The sequence below is a fragment of the Vombatus ursinus genome, unplaced genomic scaffold, assembly GCF_900497805.2.
Source record: "Vombatus ursinus unplaced genomic scaffold, bare-nosed wombat genome assembly UNPS02014779.1, whole genome shotgun sequence".
In the NCBI taxonomy this organism is placed as follows: Eukaryota; Metazoa; Chordata; class Mammalia; order Diprotodontia; family Vombatidae; genus Vombatus; species Vombatus ursinus.
The window spans coordinates 48189883-48213987 of NW_020954557.1; the positions used below are offsets into that span (position 1 = coordinate 48189883).

Sequence of the window (24105 nt, forward strand, 5' to 3'; positions counted from 1 at the left end):
GAAATGATTGATAAGCTAGTTAATTGAATTACTTCAGGAATCCATGATCTCATTGGCCAAAGTAGATTGCAACCCATTTTTAAGTAAGGACATGTCTTAAAACGTTGCCTGAGGCTCAGAGAGATTATAGTGACTAGAGTAGGGTCATAACTTAATAAGTGATAAAGACAAGATTTGAATCTAGATCCAAATTTAGCATTCTACTCTATTGCTAGTTGCAATAATTTTAATCTGGATTTAAAGTGGATCACACTGGGCCACTATTGAGTAACATTTTGTTATTCTGGTTTTAGTGGCAATACTCAATAATGAAACTGTATTTCTTTTTTTAAAAGTCTATTAATTTAAACTTTTCATTCATTCAAAGTTACCTTTATGCCAAAAAAGTCAATGGGATTTTTCCATACATGAAATCCATTTCATTGAATGCCAATGTGTCTCAGTAAAAACCAATGATGGCAGGTCTTTGGATGTTTGTATCACAGTGGTATGTCTTAGTTTTCCCTATTCCATAAGATATTTGAGTTCATATCCATCATTAAAATTATTCCCTCCTGAAACTGAGCTCATATGACTCACTACCAAACTCCATTATATACTGGAAAATAGCTGGAACCTAAGGTGAATGAATTAGGGTTGGTAGGACTTGGCCTGTGCCATGACCTATAGACTTTCCATTGAGAAAAATTAAAAAAAAATTTTGTTAAGTAGTTACTATCTGCCAGACACTGTGCTAAGTATTGGGGAGTCAGATACAAAAAAGTAAGAAAGTCTCTGCCCGCAGGGAATTTACATTTTAATGGGAAGATAACATATAATGGAGAGTGGTGACCTAGAAGGGATGTTTTGGTCTGGGAAGTCACAGAAGTGGTAAATGGAATCATAGGGCAATTGATTGAATCTAGTTGATTGACCATTGTTCCCTGAGCTAGACCAAGGAGGCATGGCTGAAATAGGTTGGTGAAGCAGCAACACTGTGGGTCTGGATGAGATATATATATATATGTATATATGGTGGATTTGCTCTGGCATTGGTTGCTACCAATCAGAAGCCCAGAGTCAGGGGTGGGGAAAAGGCATAAAGCTCATGTGGAGGGTAGAGGTGGCTTTTAGGTGATAAGCAACTTTATTTGCCAATTAATTGTACTTTAAATTAGTCCTTCGGGGACAGGGAAGGAAATAAGGAAGGAAATAAATCAGAAGACCAACTCTGAGGGATGCACCAAAAGGAAAGAATTGAACACTGTAGTAGGCAATGAAGAGGGATGAGGAAATGTGTGGATTTGGACTCCAGCTTGCAGTTTAGAGGCCAGACACCACTTCCCATAGTGCTGTTCTCTTCCTAGATACCACTGTAAAGAGGAGCATTTGATTTTGGAACAAAATGCCCAATTTTACATAAACATAATATTCATTCATTCCACACATATTTCAGTTCCTGCACTGTGTAAATCACTGGCCAGTTCCAGTTAGGCAATCCTTCTTTCCTTCCTTCCTTCCTTCCTTCCTTCTTCCCTCCCTCCCTCCGCATGGGGAATCATACACTTACATGTGGGTGCTCTGCCAAAAGGAATATTAATTTCTTGAAATAGAGCTCTGGAAAAACCAGGCTTTGATAGCCCATTGGGATTCAAATGGAACTATTGGCTATGCCTTAAACCCAAATCTCACTGATTGGCCAATGATAGGTCCCAACCCAAACCTCTGTTGGTCATTGTTTGGGTTTTGTTGGCTCCAGAGTGAATGTACACAGCAATTGTTTCTGTTCTGGCCGGAAACCCTGAGGGTCTTCCCCTCCCAGACTGTTTTTTTTTTTTTTTAGTAGGTAAAAGAGGCCATCTTTTGCCTTATTTCTTACCTAGCCTTAATCACTGAATGGGTATTGCCTCAGACAGACTGAGACCTGGGAAAACCTTAGCTTAAAAAGGACAATTCTCCTACTGAATCTGGGCCCATCTCCAGTTGTCCTGACGTATATATACACATATATATGTGTGTGTGTGTATATACATGTATATCTATATATCTATATCTGTATCTACATCTATATATGACCCAGATGGCTCTGGAGGAGAAAGTGAGGCTGATGGCTTTGCACAGGCCTGCCTCACTTAAATCCAATTCACTTACAAGTCAAGATATCACCCTCCCGAAGTCATTGGTCCTCTTCAAGAACCAAGGACGAACAACAAGTTCCTACACTGTGCAAATTACTGTGTTATATACTGCAAAGGGGGAAAAATGAACTCTATAAGGTATGCTTTCTATCTTCAAAGAAAGAAGGGAAAATAAAACATTTACACAAATATCTAACTTAATACAATATGTTATCAGAGACATTTGGGCAAAACAATGGTCAAACTCATAACAGGGACAATTCACTTCTGGCTGGTGTGATCATGGAGAATGTTTCAGGGAGGAAGTAGGATTCAAGCTGAATCTTGAAGAGGATAGCGAAAATTTTCCTAGGTGTGAAGGGTATCCTAAGGAGAGGCAATGAAAAAAACAAAAGCATTGAAGTGGGAAATTGTGAGGTATGTTTGGGGAATAATAAATAGTCTGATTTGTCTGGGGCACATTATATATACCTATATATTATATATATTTATGAAGGGGAGTAGTGGAAGATAAAGTTGGAACAATAAATTTGATACAGACTGGAAAGGGCCATGAATGCCAGACCAAGAAGCTTAGATTTTATTCGATAGGTAATGAGAATCCACAGGAGTTTTGGAGTAGATGTGTGTGGGACAGGGAGGAAGGGGGAGGAAACATGATTAAAATTGTGTTTTTGGAAACATAATCTGGTTGGACTAGTTGGAGATAGGGTGGGCATAGTAAATATTATAAAAACAGATTTACTATAATATTGATACCCTGTCCTAGTAACAGGCAAATATAAGATTGATAAACATTTGTTGCTACTATTGGAAATTATTACATTGCTTATTCTATATGTGGTTCCTATAAAGCTATAATAACAGACAGGGTCCAGATGGAAAGTAAAAACATCATCATTGCATCTATCATTTAAACACACACACACACATGCATATTATAAATTAATTGCATTTTGAGTACTGTTAGAATAGCTTAAGTATTTATGAGCATTAAATAAGAATTGAAATATTTATGGATCTTGGAGTATTTATGAATATTAAATAAAAATTGATCATAGACACTACAGCTGGAAAGGACCTTGGATATTATCTCATTCACCTCCTTCATTTTAGTGATGAGGAAACTGAGGTCCAAGAGATTAAGGGACTCACCATGTTTACAACTACTAATAATAAGGGTCACAGGCAAGATTTGAAATAATGTCTTTCCTATTCTAAGACCAACACTCTAGTCCAGGGTTGGGGAAAGGGAAATTTTGGATTCAGTCAAAAGACCGCACTTAAGGATCTAGAAGGCCCCATGTGGCCTCAAGGCCATAGCTTCCCTACCCCTGCTCTAGCTGTTATTAGACTAGGCCATGCTGACTCTTGATTGTACCTCTTGCTGCATAAAGAAATAAAGTTAGCTTTATAAGCAGATTTATAACATTTTACTTCAGCATTTTGTTTTTAAGCAAAAACAAATGTTTTTAATCCAAAGTGCATTTGAAAACATCTATGAAGTCATTTCGTTGGACATGTTATTTATGAAACATTTCTTTGTTGTCTGTTATTTTCCCAAAGACTTTCTCTCTTCTTGATAAGGAGGAACAAAGGCGTCAGATTAATGGATTATGCATATTCTTTATAATATTAGGAATTATGTCCTTTATCACTCAATTTCTACAGGTAATGAACTTTTAGTTAATAATTTAAAAAAACATATTTTTTAAAAATTCCATTGCTCCCCCCTTTTAAAACTCAGTCAATAAACTCTCTGTGCTTTAGGGATATACATTTGCCAAATCTGGAGAGCTGCTCACCAAAAGGCTACGCAGACTTGGTTTCCAGGCCATGTTAGGGCAAGACATTGGCTGGTTTGATGATGCAAAGAATAGCCCTGGAGCTCTGACAACGAGACTTGCTACAGATGCGTCTCAAGTTCAAGCGGTAAGTCTTCAGACAGCAGGAGGGTGGGGCTAGGAGAACTCCAGGGGAATTTGTCCTGGATCTGTTCAAATATCTGTATATTTTTCTATGGTTTAGGTACTTGAGGATCTGGGAGGTGCTGAAGTCGTATTTTCAATCAGTTCTAAGATTGGCAATGAATGGATACCATCCCATGTCTTTCGAAAGGTCCTTATGGCTAATGGTTTTTTCCCCCAGGCATTGCAGCTTCTTTTCCAAGTTTTTGAAATTCATAGGACATGCTTAACAGAGGAGAATTTGCCTATGATTGGTGGAGCTTTGAGCCCATTCTTGGCAAACAAAATTCCAAATTCTCCAAGGTCATATGTTCCCTGGTTTGGAGTATGATTTCTGTGGAAGTAAAAGGCCTTTTCCACTCTCTCAGGCTCCTGGGGTAAAAGTCAGGTCAAGGGAACTGAGCTAAAAGAATGAGCAGTCCTAATTGGTAGTTACTGAACACAACAAAACACAGATTTGCTCAAGGGACTCACTCTGACATGCTGGATGAAACAACACATTTTAAAAGTTAGACATCTAGATTCCCAGCACTATTTAATTTGATTTGTCTCACTTAACTCAAGTACAATACCAGCATTTTCTTAGGAACCATACTTCACCCTACCCCTACTCCCACCACAAATTTATACTTTCTGTTACTCATTTTATTATTTGTATCCATTTCCCAGGAAAAAGTTGGGAGAAAGCTTTCTCCTGACCCATGGGTATATCATATGACTGCTATTAGTTCTTGTGAGTGTGGTAAATAGTACTGATCAGAGAAAACAAAAGCAAGTGTTCTCTATTCCTCTCACCAACCAAGAATCTTTTTTAATGGATTAGTTTTCATGCCACTCTTTCTTTTAGAGCTTCAGAAATCAAAGGATTCAAACCATGGAGGGGACTTGTAAAGGTCATATAATCCATGCTCCTGCCTTAACAGCTTAACCACCTCCCAGACAGATAAGACTTCTAAGCAAATCTAGAGAAAGAAATGTCACAACCTCCCTTAGGGGCCCATTCAGTGCCTTATAGCCTTCCCCATCCAGAAATCCTTCATTACACCTTAATTGAATCCCTTGTTGGTTAGATCAATACAGATTACCTTTTGTTTCTATTTCCATTGGGGGTTTTTATTAATACATGGGAATGCTTTGCAGTATATTTTAAATTTACTAAAGGAGTTCGATTTTTAAGGGAATTCATTTTGGAGAACCAAAAACATATTGAATTTCATTTACTGGATTTATTTTAAAGTGAGTTACACCCATGCTGATCCATGTTGATAACAATGCTTTGCATTTCTTGAACACATGTAATATATTTCCTATATCATAACAATCATTGCCTTGGGTTGTGTTTGATTTTCAGGCTACTGGAACTCAGATTGGGATGATCGTCAATTCCCTCTCAAATATTGGTGTGGCCCTGGTCATTTCATTTATCTTCAGCTGGAAACTGAGTTTAGTGATATCGTGCTTCCTCCCCTTCCTGGCTCTATCAGGTGCCATACAAGCTCGAATGTTGACGGGATTTGCCTCTTTGGACAAGCATGTCTTAGAAGCTACTGGCCAGGTAATTGGGGTGTAAGGAGGTATCTGAATTTCAGGATCACATTGATTAAGAAGCAGTCAGGCAGCATGTTAGCTTTTCACGGGGTAAAGAACTTTTTGACCTACGAAATGTTTTACCAACCCAAAAAGTTCCCACCAACCCTTCTCCTATTTTCTAATGTCCTACTTCAGCATTTTGCTGTCTCTGATGTCTATAAATAAACATAGGTCAGAGGTTCAATCTTCTTTCAATTCTTATTTCCCAAAAAACAACTGGTTTTTTTTTGTTTGTTTGTTTTAGGACCTCAGTCTATGTTTTTTATTATTATATGGAGGCAGCTAGGTGGCTCAGTAGATAGAGTGCTGGGTCTGGAGTTGAGAAGAGTTCAAATCCAGCCTCAGACACTTAGTAGTTGTGTGACTCTGGGCAAGTCATTTAACCTCTCTTTACCTTAATCCACTGGAAAAGGAAATGGCAAACCACTCCAGTATCTTTGCCTAGAAAACCCCATGGACCTTAATGTCACAACCAGTCATACATGACTGAACAACTATGCTGATTCCCATGGTTAGTTGGGTCAGTCTTTCTATCAGGCAGACTCCAGGTATAGTCACTCTAATAAACATCCTGAGCCATAGTATCCACATTCATACTCTGTTTGAAAGGACTATCCTTTTGGTTTCTGACTTGCTGCAACCAACTCTGGTTTGCAAAAGGAAAGGTTATTGTGTGGTTGGCCATATGGGTATGCCATCGGTGTACCAGGAACACAACAGTCATTTCTTCTCTTTTTCTTGTTTTCTCTGAGACTATTTTTTATTCTTCAGATTTCTAATGAAGCTCTCAGTAATATCCGCACAGTTGCTGGCATAGGAAAGGAAATTCGATTCATTGAAGCGTATGAGAAGGCACTGGAAAAGCTATTTAGTACAGCTGTCCGAAAAGCAAATATCTATGGATTATGCTTTGGTTTTTCACAAGGCATAGTATTCATAACCAATTCAGCCTCCTACAGATATGGGGGATATCTGGTTCCTCATGAAGGACTTCATTTCAGCTATGTCTTCAGGTAATAATTTGTACACCATATCTCTGAAGGGGGCAATTCTCCGTGTCAGTGAAGATTAGACCAACCGGCTCAGGCCAGTCCAAAAACTGTACTTAACAAGATGTTCCAATGAAGAGCACACTTTCATTTTCCGTTTACTTGCCAAGAGGGGGAAGTTTCTAGCCAATTGCTCTCAGTTAGAGACAGTAAAGATCAGCAAGGAGGCATGATGTTTGCCTCAGAACTGAAGCCTTCCTGTGACTGTCGGAAATGTGTAATTTTGACATTTAGTTTCCAAGGCTTAGGGCAGCTAGGTGGCACAGTGAATAGAGTGCTGGGCCTGGAGGTGGGATGATTCATCTTCATGAATTCAAATCTGGCTTCAAACACTCACTTACTGACTGTGTGACCCTGGGCAATTCGCTTAACCCTGTCTGTCTCAGTTCCTCATCTGTAAAATGAGCTGGAGAAGGAAATAGCAAACCACTCCAGTATCTTTGCCAAGAAAAGCCCAAATGAGGTCACAAATAGTCAGACACAGTCGAAAACTGACTAAATATTCCAAAGCTTACAGGAGCCTAAGATTGAGATTTCAGAGAGTATCAAGTTAAAGAGAATCAGATAAAACATTCCTGATGGGAATGAGCTGTTTAGTGGCTTGTTCCCTGGGCCAAACAAAATTTTCTGTATGTTCCATCTGGTTTGGTCTCAAATCAAAGGATCTGGTTTAAATTCTGCCTCTAATGTTTCCTGCATCTGTGACCACAAACAAATTGCTTAGCCTCCCTGAGCCTCAGTTTCAACATTTGTAATATAAAGGCATTGCTTCTGAGGCTGCCTCCAGTTTTCTATCTATGATACTCTTTCTTCTCACTAATTTCCCTCCATCTCAGAAATATTTTCTGTTTACAAAATGGGATTTTGAAGCAGCCATGCCAGATTGTTTGAGCCTTGAGACAAACCCACCCACATAACAAGGTCCTTGCCCTGTCACTGTTTCATTATAGGCTATGCAGTTACTTAGGATGAGGAAAGGGCATCTTAGGGCAAAAACCTGGCTACACTTCAGTCATATAGACAAAAGCACAGGCAATATCAAATGCTTGGCACAGGTCCTGATGCATTTGGCAGACTATATACCCCTTCTATGGATGCTCAATGGTTATGCCCCCCTGGCTAAATCATAAGATCCTTAATATTGTCTTTGTATCCCCAGGGGGACTACCATTGGGCCTGGCATATAGTAAATTCTGAATAGAAGTTTGCTGACTGATTCTATTAGATTGAAAGTTCTTTGGGAGCAGGGAATGGGTCATTTTTATCTGCGTATCTTGTGGTGAATTTCTGTGAGTTCATGGATAAGCATCTCAAAGGATGGGCAGTCACTGTTGGGTTGTAGTATTCCTTGTTGGAGGAATTGTCCACAATGATAAGAATGTGGAGCCATTAGAGTTCTATATCAGGGGTTCTCAACCTGAGATCTATGAATTCCAAAAGGGAGAGGGGTCCATGGATAGATTTCATGGGGTCCATGAATTTTTATTAATTATATTTCAATATAATTGGTTTCCTTGGTCATTCCATGTGTTTTATATTATTGTAACTAAAAACATTATTCTGAGGAGGGCTCCATAGTCTTCACCAGATTGCCAAAGGAGTCCATAAACACACAAAAAAAGGCTAAGAACCCTTATTCTAGAGGATGTGAGTGTCAGTGCACAATATAGTACCTGTTATGGTAAGTACGGATACTTCTCAAGTATTTCCTGAAGTAAATTGATTTTACTGTCTGGGTATCCATAGGGTGATCTCTGCAGTGGTGACCAGTGGAACCGCTCTTGGAAGAGCCTCTTCTTACACTCCAAATTATGCCAAAGCTAAAATAGCTGCAGCACGTTTTTTCCAGCTCTTAGACTATTGTCCCAAAATCAACGTCTACAGCCATGCAGGAGAAAAGTGGGTAAGAATGGAAATGGGAGTGCAGGCAGTAACACTCAGCTTGGTCATTCATTCAGCCTTGGCAGCCCAACTCAGTCTATAAAATCCATGCATTTTACAAATTCATATCTATTCAAGTGAATTTCTCATCATTGAATTCATGCCTATGCAGGAGGGAAATGAATTAGAACTTCCTTTCATAGCAACATACATGCTGTTTTAAACTCCATGTAATGTTAAATATGGGCAGCTAGGTGGTGTAGTGGATAGAGTGCCTGCCCAGAATCAGGAAGACTCATCTTCATGAGTTCATATCTGGCCTCAGACACTTACTAGCTATGTGACCCTGGGCAAGTCACTTAACCCTGTTTGCCTCAGTTTCCTAAATGTAAAATGAGCTGGAGAAGGAAATAACAAACCACTACAGTATCTTTGCCAAGAAAACCTCAAATGGGGTCATGAAGAGTCAGACATGACTGAAAATGCCTGAACAACAAACATTAAATATATTTTGTCTCAAGATAAATGAAAGCAGATGTACTTGCCATGTTTCTATTGAAGTTGTTCTGGAATGGAATCCTGAAATATATTTGTCATCTAACAGTATTGAATTATGAAGAGTAGTATGCCATTGTAGTTAGAATGCAGGTCTTAGAGCCAAGAAGACCTAGGTTCAAGTCTTACCTCTGGCACATACTGCCTAGGTGACCCTGAGTAAGTTATTTAATCACTCAGTGCTCTAGTCTAGGCAACTCTCTAAGACTTGCAGAGAATCAGTCTAAATTGATAGAGGGAGTTTCTCACTAAGAACTCCCTTATACCAAAGAAATCACAAGTTGAGCATGACATAGTGGATAGAGAGGGGGATTGGAGTCAGGAAGACCTGAGGTCAAAGTTAGTCTTTGGTAGTTTTAAATGTAAGCCTGAACAAGTCACTGAACCTTTAACCCCGACTTGATTTAACTTTAACTCTAATCAACTCCGTAAGATTTAACTACTTATCTTAAGCAACATGTAAACTCTTAAGAAATTAATTTAAAAAAAAAAAAGAGGGGCAGCTAGGTGGCACAGTCAATAGAGCACCATCCCTGGATTCAGGAGGACCTGAGTTCAAATGTGGCCTCAAACACATAACACTTACTAACTGTGTGACCCTGGGCAAATCACTTAACTCCATTGCCTAGCCAAAAAAAGAAAGAAAAAAAAAGAAATTAATTTGAGCTTTAGAAAATAGGACCATAGGGGCAGCTAGATGGCAAGGTGGATAGAGCACCTTCTTATATTTTCCAGTGTCCTTCTTCAGCATTTTCTTGTCTCAGGTGGCTATAAGTATACATAGATAGATGGATCAGAGGTTCAATCTTCATTGAATTTTTATTTTCCAAAAAACCTAGGGTCTTTGCTTTGTTTTGGGACCTTAGACTATGTTTATTATCATATGGGAGGCAGCTAGGTGGCTCAGTGGATAGAGTGCTGGGCTTGCAGTCAAGAGAACCTGAGTTCAAATCTGGTCTTAGACACTTACTATGTGACCCTGGGTAAGTCACTTAACCCCAACTGCCTTCCCCCAAAAAATGGAATCATAGATTTAGATTGGGAAGAGACCTTAGGAACCATCTAGTCTATCCTCCTCATTTTACATATAAAGAAACTGAGGTCCAAAGAGATTAAATAACTTGCTAATAGTTGCACAGGGAAATAAATCTGGTACTCTTTCCAAATATTTATTTTCTGATAATTCCCAAAGTGATTTTAAGTCCTTCTATCTTTTTAATGGACTATGTGTATATGAGTGTGTATGTGTGTGTGTGTGTGTGTGTGTGTGTGTGTGTGTGTTGGGGGTGGGGGATAAGGGGATATTATGTGGAAATTGCCTTTGCTCCAAGAAGGCTGAATAAACTTACATCACACTCAGAACTTCAAAAATATTTTAAAGTTGACCAAATGACCTGAATAAACCTAAACTTTGCAAAGTCAACCTTTAGAAAAAAACCCTGCCACTGTAAGTGAATTGCAGAACAATATTAAAGGTCACCATGTCTCTCCACTGCCCATGATTTAAATCTGCTTTCTATAGGACCTGGCAGTTTTGCTTCTGAGTCATTCTCAGGGAAAGCAATGATGTTTTTTTCTAGAATTACAAGGTGAATAGATCAGGAGGCATGAATTCAAGAAATATGCCCTATTAATATCTTTTTTTTTGCTGTAGGCCTTCAGTGGCACAGAGTTTGGGATCTGGTTTCTTTCCTAGTGGACCAAGGAAAGGAAATGCACTCAGGAACAGATAAAAGGGAAGGAGATTCTTATCACTTCATTACTCAGACCTTCCCTGCCCTCCATATCTAATAGCGCACAATTAGAATTTTACTTTATTCAGTTCCTATTTCTAAGTGGCATGTTCTGCCATCATGATGGTAAAGGTGTCTTAAGAAAGGATTAATGTGGGGCAGCTAGGTGGCACAGTGGATAGAGCACAGTCCCTGGAGTCAGGAGGACCTGAGTTCAAAACTGGCCTCAGACACTTGACACTTACTAGCTGTGTGACCCTGGGCAAGTCACTTAACCCCATTGCCTAGCCAAAAAAGAAAGAAAGAAAGAAAGGATTAATGTACTTTTTCAAGGTTCTGGGCTCTGATGTGAACATAAGTAATTCCCTATTTCTTCCATCCATAGGACAACTTCAAAGGGAGCATTGACTTTATTGATTGTAAATTTACATATCCATCTCGCCCTACTGTACAAGTTTTGAATGGTTTCTCGGTGTCTGTTAAACCTGGGCAGACCCTCGCACTTGTTGGAAGTAGCGGCTGTGGCAAAAGTACCTGTGTTCAGCTGCTGGAGAGGTTCTACGACCCCAACAAAGGGAAAGTGGTAAGCAGTCCAAAGGCTTTCTTCCTGCCATCCTGTTTGCTACAGGATTCTAGTCTAGGCAATTGTCTAAGACTTGCAAAGAATCAGTCTAAATTGATAGAGGAAGTTTCTCACCAAGAGCTCCCTTATACCAAAGAAATCACAGGTTGAGCATGACATAGTGGATAGAGAGGGAGATTGGAGTCAGGAAGACCTGAGGTCAAAGTTAGTCTTTGGTAGTTTTAAATGTAAGACTGAACAAGTCTGAACAACAGGAAAATATAAGAAATATAAGAAGGTGCTCCCCTTGCCATCTAGCTAGTTATCTCCAAACCCCTGAAATTTTCTTCCAAGGTTCCAGTTGGCTAGAGATACTCCTTGGCTTTTGCTTTGAACACTTAACCCTGTGAATGTTTTTCCATTTACAGTCATTTGCTGGTTGACCTGATTTTGCTCCCATAATTCCTTCCTCCAGGTAGCCTGCTGACTATTGTATCATGCAATGACGGCAGGTCACACTGTAAGCCTGGAGCTCACTGTGTTTAAGAGAAGTCTGGGCTTGCCTGGAAATAAAGCAGAAAGTGAAGCCCAACCAGAATGGGGATGATGGGAAATCTGAGAAAGGGGCAATTGGCAAGGTAGCAGGAAACGGTGAATTGAGTTGGTCAAAGTTGGTACAAAGTAGAATATAAGAAAAACGTAGATCAGGGGTGGGGATCCTGCAGCCTCAAGGCTACATGTAGACCTCTTGCTGCTCAAGAGCAGCCCTTTGACTGAGTCCAAACTTCACAGAACAAATCCCCTTAGGATTTGTTCTGTAAGACTTGGACTCAGTCAAAAGGCTGTACCCAAGGACCCGATAGATAATTTTTTTTCAAGTGCCTTGTTATCTAAATGGAATAAATACTGCAGATGCTGGAGCAGAATGTTCAAATGAAGAATTTAGCTTGCTATTTTGACTTCCTTATGCTGCTTTTTTTTAAAGGCCACCCCAAGTTATTGAGTTTTTTGGGGGGTCTCCATGAAAGTGTCAGACGTATAAAAGTTCTGTTAGGCAATTGGTACAGTGGAATGAGAATGGAGGAGGGAGGGAGAGAGAAGGAGAGAGAGACAGAAAGAAAGAGAGAGAGAGAGGGGGAAAAAGAGTCAGAGAAAGAGAGCAGTAGGGGATGTGAAGAAAGGGAAGATAGGAGGAAAAAGAGGGGAGAGAAGAAGGGAAGGGAGAAAAGGAGAGATGGGAAGAGGAAAAGAGAGGAAAAAAGGAAGAGAAAAAGAGGGAGACAGGTAGGGAAGGGAAGAGGATAGAGGGAGAAAGGAAACAAGGGGAGAAAAAAGGGCGAGAAGGGAAGAATGAAAGGGGGAAAACAAAGAACAGTGTGAGGAGAGAATGGGAAAGGAGGAGAAGGGAAACTGACAATGGAGATGGATAATACAGTGATGAGAGACACAATGGGAACTGAAGGGTGCAACTAAAGCACATTCCCAAACAAAGCAAAGCAAACAAGGGCTAAGAAGAAATAAGCAAATGGATATGAGTAGATTAAGAAAGACCAGGAATGTGAGATCAAGAGGAATAAGATAGTGGAGAAGTGGACTCAGTTATTCTCAACGAATGCTGAATGATTACATAGTATTTGCCATCACTTCCTGCTAGTCGTTTTCAGTAAAGATATTTAATCTGCTTTGAAAGTAGCTGCTGACTAGAGTATTTATAAAACAGATTATAGTGGAATCAATATTTTTCAAAGGAATAGAATATGATTTCCAAAAACGCCGTTCACATAAAGCCTATTGCTTGAGACAACTCTAAAGTCCTTGAAGACTAAGACCATATTTACCAGGTCTTTTCTATCTCCCTATAGTAACTAGAAGATGCGTTGTATCTGTTCAACCAAACTATAACCAGGACAAGGAAATCAGAATTCTGTTCCAGGGCACTAAAGTTTTATGGTACAGATTCAAAATAATGTTTTTTGAAAGTGTACAGTTTTAAAATGTGTTAGATTTACATTTTGGTAGTACTTTTCCTCCTTTAGCAGAATAGAAAGAAATAAAATCATTAGTTAAACTAAGAAGCTGCCAAATGTCTAGTTTCCTCCCGCACCCCTGTTCGTAGCCACACACCAGGTGAACTCATCTCACATATTGGCCCTGCCTTACTGCCCTCTAAGCCAGAATCTCTATATCTCCTCTCACTATGTGGCATTCTGGAGTCTCCTCACAGGGCAGTGTTCAATCACACACACACACACGTGTGCATGCACACACACACACACACGCTACCTACCACCACTACCACCACCACCATCATTGCTTATTTGAGAGTAAATTTAGTGCTGTTTAGAAGGAAAGCAGAAAGGAGCGAAGGAAGGGAGGGAGGAAGAAGAAAGGAAGAGGGAAGGAAGGCAGGGAGGGAGAGAGGAAGGAGGGAAGGGAAGGAGAGAGACAAGGAGAAAGGAAAGGGAAGGGAGGGAGGAAGGAAAGAAGGAAGGAAGGAAAGGAAGAAGGAAAGAAGGAGGGAAGGAAGAAGGGAAGAAAAGGAAGGAAGATGGAGGGAAGAAAGGAAGGATAGAAGGAAGGAGGAAGGGAGGGAGAGAAGGAAGGAGGAAGGAAGGGGAAGGGAGGGAGGAAGGAGGGAAGGAAAGGAGGGAATGAAAGAAGGAAAGAGGGAAGGATGGAGGGAAGGAAGGAAGGAAATAAAAAGATATTAAGTGACTATTATGTGCCAGGCATTGTGCTAAGCCCTTTACAAACATTCTCATATGAACCTAACAACAACCCTGGGAGGGATAGGTGCTTCGAGGTTCTAAGGGCTAGGACAATGGAACATAAGCCCTAGGAAGTCCTTCCAAGCAGGAAGTCTTCAAGTATGGGCTCAGTGGTGGTCAATATGTCTGCCATCCAATAACCAAGCCCAATATGGTCAACTCTTCATCAAAAGGTTGACTATCAGCTGATTTTTTTTTTTTTTGGTTATAGTAACAGATGAACACCACTGACTAAGGTTTAGATAGTTTGTGGTTTGCCTTGATGGAGAGAGTAGCCACATCAACAAAGTCATAGAGCCCCAAAGCATACATTAGATGATGTATTGTATCGGAGTCCCTTGTAGGGCTGTAGTTTTGCCAAGTTCCAACCAAATCAAAGCCTTGTTAGACCTGTGAAATGTTGTTCTGCTCTTCCTCTAAGAAGAAATGTATTATTCTGAATGTGGAAAATGCCCTGCTAGCTGGAATTCCAAACTATGATGAACTGTATTATCCCCTTTGTTGGCAGATAATAGATGGACATGATAGCAGACATGTTAACGTCCAGTTCCTTCGATCTAAAATTGGAATTGTATCTCAGGAGCCCATATTATTTGCCTGCAGCATCGCTGACAACATCCGGTATGGAGATAACACTAAGGACGTTCCAATGGAGGCTGTCATTGATGCAGCAAAGAAGGCTCAGCTACATGATTTTGTCATGTCACTTCCGGAGGTAAGTACCACAGTAGAATCCAGAATCATCCCCAGAATTTCCAGAAGAATTTTCCACAGAAAAGGGAAGCAAAGATTAAAAGCAGAATAGTGGTGACTGGGAAGGGAAACCCAAGGTCGTAAATGAACACATGGTAATTTTCTTGCAACTCAGACTTTATTACTCTCAAAGTAAAATAAATGTACTGTATCAACATTCTGTTATGTTTTGAGGGAAGACTCATTAAGCACACTTGAGAAAAGAACCTTACAGAATTTGGCAGGCAAGATAATACCTCATTTGGGCCCTATCAACTTGGAGGCAGGTATAAGCTGCATCTGCTATATTGTAGACTGGCTTTCCGAGTGCTGCGGACTAACTCATATCTACTTTAATCCTGTGCTTCTCCATCACCAAGAGTTTATTTCAAGTGTCTCTTTTGGGATCAGAGTAGAATAAAGATGAGGAAGTTGGACCCTCCCAGAGAGGCAAATATCCCCTTTAACTTTGGTTTTTCTCTTCCTTTAGAATCTCCTAGGCACAGAAGTTGCTTACTTTTCTGTTTGTAAAAGTGAGTGGTGCTCTGGGTAGAGTTGGAGGGGAAAACTGGCTTTTTGGGGGGGCCTATTTGCTTATTGCTCATTGCTCCAAGGTTTTTGGCTAAATGGCTCCCATAGTTTTGATTCCAAGCCTCTGCAGAGATTTGGTCTACTCCTCAAACAATATGATAATTATTCATTGCATATCCTGATGTGAAAGGCAAATATTGTTGCTTTACTATAAATTACAAAGTTGTGAGGATAATTTCAGCACAACAACAACAGATAATGTTTATCAGGCACCTACTGTGTGTGGAACAATGTGCCAGACCCTAGGAGAAATAAAACAGTTTCGGTCAAGGAAGTGATAGTCTGGCATGAGACACCAACGAAATTTATTCAGTATTACCTAACAAGCACATTATAAAACAAAGTGTTCTGTGCATTCTGGAGGGAGGAGAAATTGGGGAAAGTTTTTCTAGAAGAGGTGATATTTGAGGTGGGTTTTCTGAATAGATAGGACTTCAACTGGCAAAGAGAACAGGGAAGGAATGCATTACACGCATAGGAAACAGCCTGAGAGTAGCCACTAAGGTGTGGGAGCTCAAGGGACAGAGAGGAGTTCAATCTAGCTGGAGCATAGAGTCCATGAAGTGAAACATGACAGTGGCCAGAAAGCCACCCTTGGAGTCAGAAAGGCATATCTCTGAAATAGACCAGTGGATAATCTTGGTTCTGAGTGCAACTTCCAGGCAGCTCTCCAAGACTCTGAATTGAAGAGCAGACCTAGATCCCCATTGTTAGAGAGAACCTCAATGAGGCTTATAGGTCTTATAAATAAAGGAAAGGTATATGGAGAAGTAATATGAGTCCGAAAAAGTAGAGTGTCACAAGATTATACAAAGCTTTGAATGTCAAAGAAGTTTGACCTTTACTTGGTAAATGATAGGGAGCCACTCAAAATTATTTTTTAGCAGAGAAGCAATGCAACAAGATATAAGCATAAGTGATTCTGGTAGTGTAATGAAAGATGGACTAAAATAGTCAGTCAGTTAATAAACATTTATTAAGCACCTACTATGTGTCAGGGACTGTGCTAAACACTGGAGACACAGAGAGAAGTAAAAGTCAGTCCCTGTCCTTGAAGAGCACACACAGTCTAACTGGGAGGCAACATGTAAATAACTATATACAGAGAGACTGTATGGAGGACGAGAATGGATGGTGATAAAGACTTGTACTAGGGCAGTGGTAGTGAAATAGAGTGAAGGAGATGGATATAAGATGTGATGGATGTGGAATCAACAGGACTTGGTCATTAGTTGTGAATGAGAGGTGGAGGAGAGAGAAACTGAAAGTAAACCCAAGGTTATGAATATGGGGCATGGAATGACTAGAAAAATATAAGGTCAAAAAGTAGAACATATGTCAGGAGGAATAGAACGAGCTCAGTTTGGGACATCTTGAGTTTAAGGTCCTGTGGGACAGATGGTAGGCAGTGTGGTATGGTGGAAAGAATCTTGGTCTTGCAGTCAGGAAAGAACTGGGTTCGAATCTCACTTCCAGAACTCACTAGTTATGTGATCATGGGCAAATTACTTAATTTCTCTAAGGTTTGGTTTTCCTTATTTATAAAATGAGGATAAAATGGCTTCAATACCTATTTTATAGAGCTGTTGTGATCTAATGAGATTGTGTATATAAAGCACTTTGTGAACCTGAAAGGCCTATGTAAATGTCAGTTGTCATGCCATATACCCAGCAGTTGGATATGTGAGTCTGGAGTTGAGAAGGAAGTCAAGCCTGAGTGTCCAGATTTAGAAGCTGGTGGTTAAAGCCTTGGAGGGAAAGGAGATGACCAAAGAAGAAAGAAAAGAAAGGACAAAGATAGACTTTAGGAGAACAGTCACATGAAAGAGATCAAAGAGGATGAGAAAACAAAGAGGGAAATGCATAAGGAGCAGTCAGAGAGGCAGGAAAATAATCAAGGGAGTACTATGTCTCTGAATCCAAGAAAAGAAAGTGGTCAATAGTGTTGGAGCTCAGAAATTGGTGAAGAATGATGAGGCCATTGGGTTTGATAATTAGGGGGTCATTCATGACTTTTGAGAGAACAGTCTCACTTTAGTGGTGGGAACAGAAGGTCAAAATGAAGGGTGGAGGTGGGGAGTGTAGATGGTTTGGAAATGGCAGCATCAAACATAAATGAGGGTGGTATATATGACAGGGTAGTATTACAAGTCTAGAAGACTGTGTAAGTACTAACAGAAGGCATAAACCAAGTCAGAAAAAGGAAGAGTTATTTTGACAGTTTATGTTCTCAAAAATGAGGAATAATCTATTGTGTTAAGTAAAACATTCTATATTTGATGTTTTGTTAGCCTGAGTACTCACATAGGAGCTGAGGGGTCTTTTAGACACGAGTAAAATTCTGATGTTCCCAGGAGAATCCATGGGTAGGGACAAAACAAATAAAATTCACATGTTACCAGAAGAGTCTTTTTGGGTGGGGTCAAACATGAGTCAAAGATATTATTCATCATTGAGAAGCCTCCAGGATTGAATCTGGTCCATGCAAGCCCCAAGTTTCAGTAATGGTCCAAGGGTGTTACATTAGGATTTTGGAGATGTGCACATGTTGTAGGCATATGGGAATGAACCAGTAAAGAGGGAGAGAGACAGAGACAAAGACAGACAGACACAGACAGAGAAAGAGAGAGAAAAAGAAACAGGGATGGATAGAAAGACAAAAAAAAGAGAGAATAATTGCTTAAGTAAGGTCCTAGATAAGATGGGAAGAGGTAAAGGAAGCAAAGATATGGGTAGCAGGATTAATAAGAAATAGGAACATCTCTCCTATCACTACAATCAGGGAAGAGAAAGTGGGTGATGATGCTGAGCAGTTATGGAGAATGGAGGAAGGGAGCTGAAAAAGCTCATGAGTGATAGATCTCTTCAGTGAAATAGGAGATTAAATTATCTGCTTAGGGTGGCTGGATGACACAATGGATAGAGAACTAGGTCTGGAGTCAGGAAGACTCTTCTTCCTGAGTTCAAATCCTGCCCCAGACTCTTACTAGCTCTGTGACCCTGGGCAAGTAACTTAATCCCATTTGCCTCAGTTTCCTCATCTGTAGAATGAGCTAGAGAAGGAAAGGGCACACCACTCCAATATCTTTGTCAATAAAACTCTAAAATGGGGTCACAGAGAGTTGGACGTGACTGAAACAACTAAACACCACCACCTTAGTGACCTTAAATAAGTCAGTTAACTTCTCTGAGAATTAGATTTTAAAAATCTAATAAAAAATATCTAACAAAAATTATAAAAATGGAATTTTTGGATTAGATGACTTCTAAGTAAGAGATGACCTGAGTCATCAATCAATCAACAATTAACAAGTATTTATTAAGTGCTTACTTTGTGTCAGCTACTGGGCTTAGCAATGGGGATAAAAAGGCAAAACTGAAAGTCCATGCTGGGGTAAGGGTGGGGCCTATATAACTAACAGGGATGACAACAGATATAAGTACATACATAATAAATGCAAAATGGATACAAGGCCATGCCATGTGGTGAAGCCATTGCCAACTAGGGACCTATAGGGCATGGCAACAATGGCCCAATTTAGTAACTCATTGCTTCATTGACTTTAAAAATTTTTTTTTATTTATTTCATTGACTTTTTTTCAGAAATATGAAACTAATGTTGGGGCTCAGGGTTCCCAGCTCTCTCGGGGTCAAAAGCAGCGTATCGCGATAGCACGTGCTATCCTTCGGAATCCTAAAATACTGTTATTAGATGAGGCAACTTCTGCCTTAGATACAGAGAGTGAAAAGGTATGTATTTCCAAAGGAATATGGAAAGTCTTGCTGTGATTATGTCTATGTCTTTGGTTTTAAATGTGTTTGTAGCAAATAATGTCATTTTCCCAATCTTCTAGAAGTACATTCCTTTTAGAAGCATGCAATACTACTAGGTAGCACAGTGAATAGAGTGCTAGGTCTAGAGACAGGAAGACTCATCTTCCTGAATTCAAATCTAGTCTCAGACACTTATAGCTATGTGACCTTGGGCAAGTCACTTAACCCTGTTTGCCTCAGTTTCCTCATTTGTAAAATGAACTGGAGAAGGAAATGGCAAACCACTCCAGGATCTTTGCTAAGAAAACCTGAAATGGGGTTACAAAGGGTCAGATACAATTGAACAAATAGTTAAGAACAATATTGTTTTCAATGTAGCTATTTCAAATAAGCAAAAGTCCAATCATTAAATAAGGCTTATTTGTAAAATTCTTTCAGGAACCCAAATGGAGATTTTCAAAGGATGATGATTATTATAAACCAAATTTTCTATTTTAAATTTTATCTTTTAATTTTGTTTTTAAAATTTTTTTAACTAACAAGTGTTTTAAATTAATCTTTTTTCAAATTACATATCTTTTTAAATTAATGAATATCTGTGTTCTCTCCATTCTTTCTATCTCCCCACCCCCCAAACATTGAAAAAGAAAGAAAACAAAACCCTTGTAACAAATATGTAAAATCAAGAAAACCAAGTCCTGTCTTGGCCATGTCTAAAAATATATATTTGCCTCAATCTGCATTTCAATTCCATCTCCTTTCTGCATTTTATCTTTTGAAGATGTAAGGTTACAGGTCAGAGTAGGGGGGCCCTGACTCATAAAAACACAAAGAAAGTGATGATATATATTTATATATCCATATGTATATGTATATTCATACACACTATATATACACACATATGTATATATATTCATATATTCTTTCTCTCTCTCTCTCTGTATATATATATATATTATATATATATATACACATACACACATACTGGACATTGAGTCAGGTGTAATTGACTAAACCCTACACCTGTTTCCCAAATTAATTTGGACCTGAGACACTTTTGGCTTTGAAAAATATTGATGGATCCCAAAAATATTAGTTTGGAGAGGACTTGTGGGAATTTGAAGGAAAAAGAAGAGGAAAACTGGCTTACTTTTACATGCACAAATTGTCATGCACAATAATTATTTTTGATGTATACATAATCTTATATTTGGCATTTTAGAAGGAAAAATATTGCTAGTATAAAAATTTTCTCTTGGAAATCTTGTTCACTTTGTGTGGAACATCAGAGTTCCATGGTATACAATTTGGGAAAAGACACCTCAATACTTATTAGATTAGTAAAGATAAAGGGAAAGGAGAATAACAAATGTTGGAGGGACTGTTGGAAAACAGGCACACTAATGTACTGTTGGTGGAACTGTGAATTGGCCCAACTATTCTGGAAAGCAATTTGGAAGTATTCCCTTAAAGCTGATAAATTGTCTATGTCCTTTGATCCAGTGTTACCATTACTAGGCTTGTACCTTAAAGAATTCAAAGAGGGAGGTGAGAGATCTATATATACCAAAAATGTTTATAGCACCTTTTTTTTTTTAGCAAAGTACCATGTCTATGCTTATTAGCTGGGTGATTTCTTTTCAGTTTTTCATTTGTAAAATGGAATTAATAATAGTACCTACCTCACAGGATAGTTGTTGGGAAAATAGCAATGAAAGCTAGCATCTACATAGTGCTTTAAGATTTGCAAAGCACCTTACAAATATCTCATTTGATCCTTACAACAAAACCCTGAGAAGTAGGTACTATTATTATTCCCATTTTATACATGAAGAAACTGAATTTAAGTGACTTGGCCAGGGTCACACAGTTAGCAAGTGTCTGAGGCAAGATTTAAACTCAGGTCTTCCTGCCTCCAAGTCACTCTACCCACTGCACTAAAGTACCATATAAATGCCAGTGATGATGTTGGTGAAGATGCCCTCACCATGTTCAATCAGGCTTTTGTGGTATTAAGCCATGCACAGATTACAAGATGACACCTGGTGCCATGTTCCTCCACTTGAACTTTTAGTCTTTTGTTCACAGACCGTGCAAACAGCCTTGGATAAAGCCAGAGAAGGACGGACGTGCATTGTCATTGCCCACCGCCTGTCGACCATCCAACATTCAGATATTATAGCTGTTGTGTCACAAGGAGTTGTGATAGAAAAAGGGACGCACAATGAACTGATGGCCCAAGGTGGAGTGTATTACAAACTAGTCACCACAGGAGCACCCATTAGTTGACTTCCTTCAAGAACTTTGCACACCTGAAATATAGGTTGTTTTTGAAAAGAAACCATGAGGATCACAGAGGCACAAAATCTGAGAGTTGGGAGAGACTTTAGTGGCCCTCTGGTCCAACCCATAGACAAAAGGAATCCTTACTATAAGATAGCCAACATGTGGTCATCCAGCCTCTTTGTGAAGAACTCAAAGGAAGAGGAACCCACCCTCTTCCTAGGTAGCCCGATCCACTTACGGACAATTCATTGTTAGGAAGCCTTCTCCAACATCAAACCTCAATTTGTCTCATTTCAATTCATACCCACTGCTTCTGGTTCTGCCTTCTCAGGCAAACAGAACAAATGCAGTCCTTCCTCCTTGTGACAACTTTTCAGATATCTGCTGACGGCTGCCATGTCCCCCATCATCCTTCACTTCTCCATACTAAATATTCCCCGCTCCTTCAATCAATCGTCCTATGATGTTATGAGATAAAGGAATGGTTATATCAAAGATATATATATATTCCAGTCACATTTGTGAACAGAAAGGCTCTGACCTACAGACTTAAAATGTAGACATTAGTATGCATCTGAACACATCTCAATGCATCTCAACCTATCTGGACACCCTTAGTGGAGGCCTTGTTATCACTACATTGAGAGATGCTTTGAAAAAGTTTATGTCTATAGAGAATCTGTGGTTTCAGAAATGGATGGAGGGAAGAAACTGTGAAAAGCAAGAACAGCCTAGAGAAATTATAACCAGGGTCAGCCTGCCTATGTGATGGCTGACCAAAGTTATTGTACCCCCATGTTGCCTGATTATTTTCACTTTTTTATGTGACATTACTTGAAATTCCACCAATTAGTAGCTCCTAAGGATGTCCAAGCTTCCTTTTCTGAAGATGTAGTTATCCCTGGGAGATCTAAGGGTCTATCAGGCCTACACTGGTATGCATAATTCAATCAGAGATGATTACCCACACTGAGAAAACTGAAGCACTGATTGCGCGGTCCATTAGAAAGACTATTGTCTCTGGAATTAGAGAACCCAGGTTCAAATCCCTGACTCATGCTCACTGCCAGTGTGACCTTGGGCAAATCACTCGGCCTCCTTAGGCCTCGGTTTCTTCATTTGTAAAATGATGGAGTAGAACCTGGTCCATGACGTCTCTTCCAGCTCTAGATCTGATGCTGTGATTGAGAGGAAAAGAAATTAAGGAATTATGAATAATGGTGCTCTGGGCTTGAGGTGGAGAGAGAACAGGCTTGGGTAGGCTACTTGGATAGCATGAGATGACTGCACATTTGAGCATAGGAACAATGGTATGGGAGAAGAGGTGTGCAAAAAAAGGAGGCAGGAGGGTATCAAAGGAAAAAAATCTCATCTATTTCAAAATGTTTTCCGGAGCTCTCCTTATGCTTAAGAAAGGAATAGGAAACTCCCTACTTCCTCATACTGGTCTCTTGCTTCTGAGCAACAAACTCATGGTAGTGCTCTTAGTTCTAAAGTTTACTGACATATGGGCTAAATAGACTTTAGTGAGTAGGCATAGATTATTTATAGTATTTTCTCTTTAGGAAAATGTGTTCCAAATTTCAAGCATCCAAATTACGAGTTTTAGAACACAACAGTATGTTTAGGACCTAGACTGATGACATTTGAAAGACCTCTAGTGACCAGCTTCGGCCCCTCCCATATATCCACACTTCTATCTATTCAAGACCCCACCCTCTCCCCCATCCTCCCCCTCTCCCCCAATCCTTCCCCTTCTCTCATAGCCCCATTCACATTCCACCAACCCCACAAAACCTTCTCTCTTTCAAGTCTCATAATACTTTTCCTAGACCTCTCCTTTGCCTTTATGTTCACCTTTGTTTCCCAGTTTCTTGTATAGATGTCTCTTCTCCTTTTAAATTGTTAGCTCTTTGAGAGCAGAAGCTGTGTCATATCTACCTTTATATCCCCAGTGCCTTACACATGGCACGTGCTTAATAAAATTTTTAAAAGGGAATTGTAGTGAAGGGGACTATGCTGTAGCTCAAGGAGAAAAGAAATTAGTCCTGTGAGAAGAACATGGAAGCAAACACACCGTAGAGTCCAAATGAAGAGCCATTGTATAGCACTGACAGAGTTCTTACCACTATTCCTTTGAAGCACAGCTGGACAGGTCCTGTGAAAGATGCTTTAGGAATAAGAGTAATTAGCTAATTCCATTATGCTCAATGTTTTCTCATAATTAGGGCAGTTTCTCTCATGCTCTGCAGGGGTAGGGCAATAATATGCTTGGTGCTTTTTACTCCCCACATACTATGAAATATGGACTGGGGATAGGGAAGGAGGGCAGGAAGAAGAAGAGCAGGGAAGGAGTTCCAGAGTTAGCTGACATTCTAGTTCCAAGAAGCTGAGACATCATCTCTGGAGTAGAAAGTGAAGTCAACATTTCCTGGTTCAGATTGTGGAAGACCCTTCACCTGGGCTATAGCCTTTTCTCTACCTGACATACTTTTGTAC

General features: G+C 39.7%; 1 protein-coding gene across 3 annotated transcripts in view; it reads left to right on the top strand.

Annotated features, from left to right (window-relative positions):
• ABCB11 (ATP binding cassette subfamily B member 11) overlaps positions 1-22707 on the top strand; it is a 115585-nt gene extending 92878 nt beyond the window's left edge. For 2 of the 3 annotated variants that reach the window (XM_027865671.1, XM_027865673.1), the window contains 9 exons: positions 3684-3788; positions 3888-4049; positions 5436-5639; positions 6446-6687; positions 8470-8626; positions 11278-11475; positions 14731-14937; positions 19150-19296; positions 21409-22707. In XM_027865671.1, the coding sequence (XP_027721472.1) occupies positions 3684-3788; positions 3888-4049; positions 5436-5639; positions 6446-6687; positions 8470-8626; positions 11278-11475; positions 14731-14937; positions 19150-19296; positions 21409-21609 (1623 nt within the window). In that variant the 3' untranslated portion in view covers positions 21610-22707. Of the gene's footprint in view, positions 1-3683; positions 3789-3887; positions 4050-5435; positions 5640-6445; positions 6688-8469; positions 8627-11277; positions 11476-14730; positions 14938-19149; positions 19297-21408 lie in introns of those variants that run through there. The other variant, XM_027865672.1, reaches the window with a different exon arrangement.
• The last annotated feature ends 1398 nt before the right edge of the window (positions 22708-24105 follow it).